This window comes from Podarcis tiliguerta (genome assembly GCF_965153285.1).
Source record: "Podarcis tiliguerta genome assembly, chromosome: W".
Classification (NCBI taxonomy): Eukaryota; Metazoa; Chordata; class Lepidosauria; order Squamata; family Lacertidae; genus Podarcis; species Podarcis tiliguerta.
The window spans coordinates 22414579-22424578 of record NC_139552.1 but is presented as its reverse complement, the minus strand read 5'-3'; the positions used below and the strand labels follow the sequence as shown (position 1 = coordinate 22424578).

The 10000-nt window shown below is 49.2% G+C and overlaps 1 protein-coding gene across 1 annotated transcript in view; it reads left to right on the top strand.

The window, feature by feature from the left end:
• Window positions 1-10000, top strand: part of LOC310668802 (zinc finger protein 618-like) — a gene marked incomplete at its 3' end in the record, with an annotated part of 32002 nt that overhangs the window by 10911 nt on the left and 11091 nt on the right. The window contains exons 5-9 of the mRNA XM_083422130.1: window positions 493-570; window positions 3599-3688; window positions 5272-5445; window positions 7452-7532; window positions 8928-9005. Of these exons, the coding sequence (XP_083278256.1) occupies window positions 493-570; window positions 3599-3688; window positions 5272-5445; window positions 7452-7532; window positions 8928-9005 (501 nt within the window). The remainder of the gene's footprint in view (window positions 1-492; window positions 571-3598; window positions 3689-5271; window positions 5446-7451; window positions 7533-8927; window positions 9006-10000) is intronic.

Genomic DNA, 10000 nt, shown 5'->3' with positions numbered 1-10000 from the left:
CCGGGATCCGTAGGGCCGGAAGGATCTGTTTGAACGGGTCAGGATCCGGAAAGCCGGGAGGATCCGGGTGGACAGGCTGGGATCCAGAACACTGGGAGGATCTGAGCGGACAGGCCGGGATCCAGAACGCTAGGAGGATCCGTGTGGCCGGGCTGGGATCCAGAACGTCGGAAGGATCTGGGCGGACGGGTCGGGATCCTGAACACCGGGAGGATCTGGGCGGACGGGTTGGGATCCGTTTGAACAGGTCAGGATCCGAAACGCCGGGAGGATCCATTTGGATGAGTCTGGGATCTGGAACGTTGGGAGGATCCAGGCGGACGGGCCGGGATCCGGAACGCTGGGAGGATCTGTTTGGATGGCCTGGGATCTGGAAGGCCAGGAGGATCCGCTCAAACGGGTCGGGATCCAGAATGGGGTGGAGTGGAAGGGCGTTCCGGAGATCTGGAGATCCAGGGATCCGGAACGTCACACCCGGCTCTTCTCTTCTAGATCCCTATGACCAGGCCATGGTCGCCAAAGACGAGGTGAAGGAAGAGGATCCGGAACCCTTCCAGAAGATCGGTCCAAGTACGAGATTCCGGGGGGATCCGGCTTGAGTGATCCACCGGGATCCGGGATCTGGCGGGGTGGTGGGGAAAGAGGGAATGGAGATCCTTAAACGTTCTTCTTGTAATAATAATAATAATAATAATAATAATAATAATAATAATAATAATAATAAATAAAAATAAAAATAACAACAATATAATAATAATAATAATAATAGTAATAGTAATAATAAAAATAAAAATAACAACAACAATATAATAATAACAACAACAAAACAACAACAAAATAATAATAATAATAATATATTAAATATATAACAATAGATATTAAATATGATAACAATAGATAACAATAAAAATAGGTTTTAATAATAGTTGTTATAATAATGGATAATAATAGGTATCAAATATAATAATAATAGATAATAGATAATAAAAATAGATACTAATAATAGATAATAGATATTAAATATAATAATAGATAATAATAGATATTAAAAACAATAGATATCAATAATAGTTGATATTATACATACATAGATAATAGATATTAAAATAATAGATAAAAATAATTGGCATAAATAATAATAATAATAGATAATAATAGGTATCGAGTATAATAATAATAGTTAATAATAATAGATATTAAATATAATAATAGATAATAATAGATTGATATCTATTGCTTTTAATATCTATTATCTATAATATACTAGTTGATATTATACGTAATAATAGATAACAGATGCTAAAAATAATAGATATTGACGGCTATGAATAGCAATAATAGATCTTAATAATAGAAATAGAGAATAGATATTGAAAATAATAATAATAATAATTGGTATATATAGTAATAATAATAATAATAGATAATAATTGGTATATATAATGATAATAATAGATAATAATAACTGTTATTTATTATTATTAATATTATTATTATTATTTAATTGGTATATATAATAATGGATAATAATAATTGGTATATATAATAATGATAATTATTATTATCTCATTGGTATATATAATAATAATAATGGATAATAATAATTGGTATATATAATAATGATAATTATTATTATCTCATTGGTATATATAATAATAATAATGGATAATAATAATTGGTATATATAATAATATAATTGTTATATAATAATAATAATAATAATAGATGTTGAAAATAATAGATATTAACAATTGATATGAACAGCAATAATAATAGATATTAATAATATTAGATATTAATATTGATGTTAATAATAACAAGTTGATATTATAATTAATAATTGGTATGATTGTTAGTAGATGTTTTAGTAATAATAATTGACCCTGATCATAATTGATCATAATAATTAATAGCAATAATAATAGCCACTTCGAATCAGGCGCAAGATCCCAGGAATCCGGGTTCGAATCTGGTGCAAGATCCCAGGAATCCGGGTTCAAATGCGGGTTCAAATCTGGTTCAAGACCCCAGGAATCTGGTTTCGAATCTGGGGCAAAACCCCAAGAATCCGGTTTCAAATCCGGGTTCGAATCAAGCGCAAGACCCCGAGAATCCGGGTTCAAATCCGGGTTTAAATCCGGTGCAAGATCCCAGGAATCTGGGTTCGAATCTGGTTCAAGACCCCAAAAATCCAGATTCGAATCGGGGTCAAAACCCAGGAATCCGGAATCACATTTGTGAAAAGAGACCCAGTTCCTCCCAGTTTGATCCAGTTCGAAGCCGGGAATCAAATCTGGGTCAAGACCCTAAGAATCCGGATTGAAATCCAGTGCAAGACCCCAGGAATCTGGGTTCAAATCTGGGGCAAGACCCCAAGAATCCAGATTCAAATCGGGGTAAAAACCTCAGGAATCCGGATTCAAATCTGGTGCAAAACGCCAGGAATCCGGGTTTGAATCTGGTGCAAAACGCCAGGAATCCAGGTTCGAATCCAGAATGAGACCCCAGGAATCCGGGTTTGAATCTGGTCCAAGACCCCATTAATCCGGGTTCAAATCCGGTGCAAAATCCCCAAGAATCCCGGTTCGAATCCCCGAAAATCCGGGTTCAAATGTGCGAAAAGAGACCCACTTGGATCCAGTTTGGGAAAGGACTCCGATTCGGGAGATCTCCCCGAGATCTCACTCGAATCCAGAGTGAGACCCTAAGAATCCGGTTTCAAATCCGGTGCAAGACCCCAAGAATCCGGTTCGAATCTGGAGCAAGACCCCAAGAATCCGGGTTTGAATCTAGTGCAAAAACACCAGGAATCCGGGTTCAAGTCTAGTGCAAAACCCCATGAATACGGTTTCAAATCTGGTGCAAAACCCCAAGAATCCAGATTCAAATCTGGTGCAAAACCCCAGGAATCCGGTTTCAAATCTGGTGCAAGACCCCATGAATCCAGATTCAAATCGGGGTCAAAACCCCAGGAATCCGGATTCAAATTTATGAAAAGAGACCCAGTTCATCCCAGTTTGATCCAGTTTGAAGCCGGGAATCAAATCTGGGTCAAGGCCCTAAGAATCCGGTTTCAAATCCGGTGCAAGACCCCCAGAATCCAGATTCGAATCGGGGTCAAAACCCCAGGAATCCGGATTCACATCTGGTGCAAAACCCCAAGACTCCCGATTCGAATCTGGTGCAAGACCCCATGAATCCGGGTTCGAATCTGGTGCAAAACCCCAAGACTCCCGATTCGAATCTGGTGCAAGACCCCATGAATCCGGGTTTGAATCTAGTGCAAAAACACCAGGAATCCGGGTTCAAATCCCAGTCAAAACACCATGAATCCAGGTTCGAATCTGGTTTGGAACCCAGGGCGAGAACCCTGGAATCTGGTTTCGAATCTGGTGCAAAACCCCATGAATCCAGGTTTGAATCTGGTTTGGAACCCAGGGCGAGAACCCTGGAATCTGGTTTCGAATCTGGTGCAAAACCCCATGAATCCAGGTTTGAATCTGGTTTGGAACCCAGGGCGAGAACCCTGGAATCTGGTTTCGGATCTGGTGCAAAACCCCATGAATCCGGATCACTGTGATCTCTTTTCTCCCCACAGAAACCGGCAGCTACACGTGCGAATTCTGCGGCAAGCAATACAAATACTACACGCCCTACCAGGAGCACGTTGCTCTTCACGCGCCAATCAGTGAGTAATCCGGATTCGCACCCGGGGCTGGTGGACGGGATTTCCTGCTGGGGATCTGGGGGGCGGGATCCCAAGAATCCGGGTCCAAATCCAGATTGAATCCAGATTGAGACCCAGGGAATCCGGGTTCGAATCTGGGAATAGAGCCCAGGAATCCAGATTGAATCCAGATTGAGACCCAGGGAATCTGGGTTCCAATCTGGGAAGAGACCCCAGGAATCCAGATTGAGTCCAGATTGAGACCCAAGGAATCAATCAGTGAGTAAACCGGATTCCCCCCTGGGGGCGCGGCTGGATCCCCACTCCTCTTTCCTCGAACCCGGGGCAAAATCCCAAGGATGCGGGTTCAGATCCAGGTTCGAATCTGGAGTGAAACCTTGGGAATCCGGGTTCGAATCTGGAGTGAAACCCTGGGGTTCTGGGTTTGAATCTATGAAGAGACCCCAGGAATCCGGGTTTGAATCCGGGTTTAAATCCAGATTGAATCCAGATTGAGACCCAGTGAATCCGGGTTCGAATCTGGGAAGAGACCCCAGGAATTCAGATGGAGACCCAAGGAATCAATCAGTGAGTAAACTGGATTCGCACCCGGGGCCGGCGGGCAGGATTTCCCTCTGGGGGGCGGGATCCCAAGAATCCGGGTTCGGATCCAGATTGAATCCAGATTGAGACCCAGTGAATCCGGGTTCGAATTTGGGAAGAGACCCCAGGAATCCAGATTGAATCTGGAGTGAAACCCAAGGAATCCGGGTTCGAATCTGGGAAGAGACACCAGGAATCCGGGTTCGAATCTGGGGTGAAACCCCGGGAATCTTCCCAAATCAGTGAGTAGACTGAATTCGCACCCGGGACCCGCATCCCAAGAATCCGGGTTCAAATCCAGATTGAATCCAGATTGAGACCCAATGAATCAATCAGTGAGTAAACCAGATTCGCACCCGGGGCCAGCGGGCGGGATTTCCCCCTGGGGGCGTGGCTGGATCCCCACTCCTCTTTCCTTGAACCCGGGGCGAGATCCCAAGGGCAAAACCTTGGGGATCCGGGTTCGAATCTGGAGTGAAACCCTGGGGTTCTGGGTTCGAATTCGGGAAGTGACCCCAAGAATCTGAGTTTGAATCCGGGGCAAAACCCTGGGGATCTGGGTTCATACCCAAGGAATCTGGGTTCGAATCTGGGAAGAGACACCAGGAATCCGGATTCGAATCCGGAGTGAAACCCCGGGAATCTTCCCAATTCAGTGAGTAAACTGAATTCACACCCAGGACACGTTGCTCTTTATGCGCCGATCAGTGAGTAGAATCCGGGTTCGAATCTGGTTAAGAGCCCAAGAATCTGCGTTGGAATCCAGTTTGAGACCCAATGAATCCGGGTTCGAATCTGGTGCAAAACCCCAAGAATCCGGGTTCAAATCTGGGTTCAAATCTGCTGAGAGACCCCAAGAATCCGGGTTCAAATCTGGAAAGAGACCCCAAGAATCCGGGATCGAATCTGATGCAGGGAATCCGGGTTCAAATCTGGGGCAAACCCCCAAGAATCCGGTTTGACTCCGGATTTGAACCCGGATCCCGTCTCACTTTTCCCAGAATATTCCCGCTCGCCGCTCCTGGTGGCTGTCAAGTCGCACGCCGGGAGGAAGGCGCCGTCGCCGTCAATCATCCGCTGCTCCGCCCTCTTGCACCGCGCACCGTCGGGCGCCTCCCAGATCCAGATGTTCCGGGCGCCCAATTCGGGATCTCCGGGGAGCAAGGCCACCACAGGTAGGGGGCGAAGGGATCCCCGGGGGATCCTGGGGGTGGGGGAGAGGGATGGAGGGATCCCCTGAATCCACAGGATTTCTCTTCCCCAGGATCCCTTTTCCTGAATCCCCAGGATTTCTATTTCCCAGGATCCCTCTTCCCTAGGATTCCTCTTCCTGTATCCACAGGATCCCTCTTCCCCAGGATCCCTCTTCCCCAGGATTCCTCTTCCTGAATCCACAGAATTTCTACTTCCCAGATTCCTCTTCCCCAGGATTCCTCTTCCCAAATCCCCCGCATTTCTCTTCCCCAGGATCCCTCTTCCCCAGGATCCCTCTTCCCTAGGATTCCTCTTCCCCAGATTACTCTTCTCCAGATTCCTCTTCCCAGATTCCTCTTCCTGAATCCACAGGATCCCTCTTCCTGAATTCCTCTTCCCCCGGATCCCTCTTCCTGAATCCACAGAATTTCTATTTCCCAGATCCCTCTTCCCAGATTCCTCTTCCCGAATCCCCAGGATTCCTCTTCCTGAATCCACAGACTTTCTATTCCCTAGGATTCCTCTTCCTGGATCCACAGGATTCCTCTTCCTGAATCCCCAGGATCCCTCTTTCCAGGATTCCTCTTCCTGAATCCACAGAATTTCTACTTCCCAGATTCCTCTTCCCATATCTCCAGATTCCTCTTCCCCAGATTCCACTTCCCCAGGATTCCTCTTCCCAGGATTCCCTTTCCCCAGGATTCCTCTTCCCTAAATTCCTCTTCAAAAATCCCCAGGATTCCTCTCCCCCAGATTCTTCGCCCCGAATCCCCAGGATCCCTCTTCCCGAATCCACAGAATTTCTCTTCCCCAGATTCCTCTTCCCAAAGGGATTCCTCTTTCTCAGGATCCCTCTTCCTCAGGATCCTCTTCCCAAATCCCCAGGATCCCTCTTCCTCAGGATCCCTCTTCCTCTATCTCCAGCAATCCTCTTCCCCGTATTTCCATAAAGCCTCCCAGAAAGAGGATCATCTTCTTTGCTCCCAGATCCTTTTTCATATCCTTTCCAAAGTACAAATCCGAAAGAGCCATTTCGTCCCAGGGATCCCAGGCGGGGATCCAGCCTGACCCCCAAACCTGATCCCTCTTCCCACATCCCCAGGATTCCTCTTCCGCAGATCCCTCTTCCCAAATCCCCAGGATCCCTCTTCCCAAATCCCCAGGATCCTTATGGCAGGATGATCTTTGGCCAGCTGGGATCCCCGGCGATCATCCAGCCTGACCCCCAAACCTGATCCCTCTTCCCACATCCCCAGGATCCCTCTTCCCCAATCTCCAGGATCCCTTTTCCCACATCCCCAGGATCCCTCTTCCCAAATTCCCAGGATCCTATGGCAGGATGATCTTTGGCCAGCTGGGATCCCAGGCGATCATCCAGCCTGACCCCCAAACCTGATCCCTCTTCCCACATCCCCAGGATCCCTCTTCCCACACCCCCAGGATTCCTCTTCCCCAGATCCCTTTTCCCAAATCCCCAGGATCCCTTTCCCCAAATCCCCAGGATCCTTATGGCAGGATGATCTTGGGCCAGCTGGGATCCCCGGCGATCATCCAGCCTGACCCCCAAACTTGATCCCTCTTCCCACACCCCCAGGATCCCTCTTCCCCAGATCCCTCTTCCCACATCCCCAGGATCCCTCTTCCCCAGATCCCTCTTCCTATAATCCCCAGGATCCCTTTTCCCAAATCCTCAGGATCCCTCCCCCCAAATCCCCAGGATCCCTTTTCCCAAATCCCCAGGATCCTATGACAGGATGATCTTGGGCCAGCTGGGATCCCAGGCGGTGATCCAGCCTGACCCCCAAACCTGATCCCTCTTCCCACATCCCCAGGATCCCTCTTCCCCAATCTCCAGGATCCCTTTTCCCACATCCCCAGGATCCCTCTTCCCAAATTCCCAGGATCCTATGGCAGGATGATCTTTGGCCAGCTGGGATCCCCGGCGATCATCCAGCCTGACCCCCAAACCGGATCCCTCTCCCCACAGAAAGCGTCTTCAGCCGGAGGGTGGAGAGCAAGTTGCAGAACAACTACGACGAAACCAACTCCAGCTCCCAGAACTCCAGCGGTAAGTGGATCCGGGATCTCGAACCCGGGATCTCGAACCGGGATCCCTAAGCGGTTTGAGGGGTCGCCGTTGCCCCGCCAAGCGGTCTGGGAGATCCCTGGGGTGGGTGGTTGGGACCCAGAAGCCACCTTGAACCTGCAAGCTGCCTAGAAGCCGCAAGCCGGGATCTCGAACCCACAACCTCAAACCCGGGATCTTGAACCCTGGATCTCGAACCCGCAAGCTGGGATCTTGAACCTGCAACCTGGGATCTTGAACCCAGGACCTTGAACCCACAACCTGGGATCTCAAACCCACAACCCAGACCTGGAACCCGGGATCTCGATTCAGCGAGCTGGGATCTCGAAGCCGCAATCTTGAACCCGCAACCTGGGATCTCAAACCCACAACCTCGAACCCGGGATCTCGAACCCACAAGCTGGGATCTTGAACCCAGGACCTTGATCCCGCAACCCGGGATCTCAAACCCAAAACCTCGAACCCGGGATCTTGAACCCAGGACCTTGATCCCGCAAGCTGGGATCTCGAACCCGGGATCTTGAACCTGCAACCTGGGATCTTGAACCCGGGATCTCGAACCCGCAACCTGGGATCTCGAACCCACAACCTCAAACCCAGGATTTTGAACCCAGGACCTTGAACCCGCAACCTGGGATCCCAAACCCGCAACCCTGGCCCTCGAACCTGGGATCTCAAACCCCCAACCTGGGATCTCAAACCCGGGATCTCAAACCCACAACCCGGGATCTCAAACCTGCAACCCGGGATCTCAAACCCGGGATCTCAAACCCCCAACCTGGGATCTCAAACCCCCAACCTGGGATCTCAAACCCGGGATCTCAAACCCACAACCTGGGATCTCAAACCCCCCACAACTTGGGAACTCGAACCCGGGATCTCGAATCTGGGATCCCAACCCACCACCTGGGATCTCAAACTCGCTACCTGGGATCTCGAACCCGGGATCTCAAACCCACAACCCGGGACCTCGAACCCCCAACCTGGGATCTCAAACCCGGGATCTCAAACCCCCAACCTGGGATCTCAAACCCCCCACAACTTGGGAACTTGAACCTGGGATCTCAAACCCGGGATCTCAAACCCACAACCCGGGATCTCAAACCCGCAACCCGGGATCTCAAACCCGGGATTTCGAACCCACAGCCTGGGATCTCAAACCCGGGATCTCAAACCCACAACCTGGGATCTCGAACCCGGGATCTCAAACCCGGGATCCCAACCCACAACCTGGGATCTCGATCCCACCACCTGGGATCTCAAACCCGGGATCTCAAACCCGCCACCCCAAGCCCCGCCTCCTTCCCCTCTCCCGGCCAATCGGAGCGGGATCCCGGCCGGGAATCTCTCGAACCCGCAACCTCTCTCTCCCCTCAGAGCCCTACACCTGCGGCGCCTGCGGGATCCAGTTCCAGTTCTACAACAATCTACTGGAGCACATGCAGTCGCACGCAGGTGAGCACTCCTCCGTTTTCCTTTCTCGTTCCTTTCTTTCTCTCTCTCTATCTCTCCCTCTCCTTCCTTCTTTCCCCCTTCTCTCTCTCCCTCTCTATCTCTCTTTCTCCCTTCTTCCTTCCTTCCTTCCTTCCTTCTTTCCTTCCCTCTCTATCTCTTCTTTCTTTTTCTTCCTTCCTTCCTTCCTTCCTTCTCTCTCTCTCTCTCTTTCTCTTTTCTCTCCTCCCTTCCTTCCTCTCTCTCTCTCTCTCTTTCTCCTTCCTTCCTTCTCTCTCTCCCTCTTTCTTTCTCTCTCCTTCCTTCCTTTCTTTTTCTCTCTCCCTCTCTCTATCTCTTTCTCCTTCCTTCCCTCCTTCTCTCTTTCTTCTCCTTCCTTCCTACCACCTCTCCCTCTCTCTTTCTTTCTCTCTCCTTCCTTCCTTCCTTCCTTCCTTCCCTCCTTCCTTCCTTCTCTCTCTCTCTCTCTCTCTCTCTCTCTCTCTCTTTCTCCTTCCTTCCCTCTCTCTCCCCTTCCTTCTCTCTGTCTCTCTTTCTCTTTCTCCTTCCTTCCTTCCTTCCTCCCTTCCCTCTCTCCCTCTCTATCTCTTCTTTCTTTTCCTTCCTTCCTTCCTCCCTTCCCTCTCTCCCTCTCTATCTCTTCTTTCTTTTCCTTCCTTCCTTCCTTCTCTACTTCCTTCCTTCCTTCCCTTCCTTCCTTCCTTCCTTCTCTCTCTCTCTCTCTCCTTCCTTCCTTCCTCCTCTCTCTCTCTCTCCTTCCTTCCTTCCTTCCTTCCTTCCTTCCTCCCTTCCTTCTCCCTCTCTCTTTCTCTCTCCTTCCTTCCCTCCTTCCTTCCTTCCCTCCTTCCCTCCTTCCTTCCTTCCTTCCTTCCCTCCTCCCTCCCTCCCTTCCTTCCTTCCTTCCCTCCTTCCTTCCCTCCTTCCTTCCTCCCTTCCTTCCTCCCTCCCTTCCTTCCTTCCTTCCTTCCCTCCTTCCTCCCTTCCTTCCTCCCTTCCTT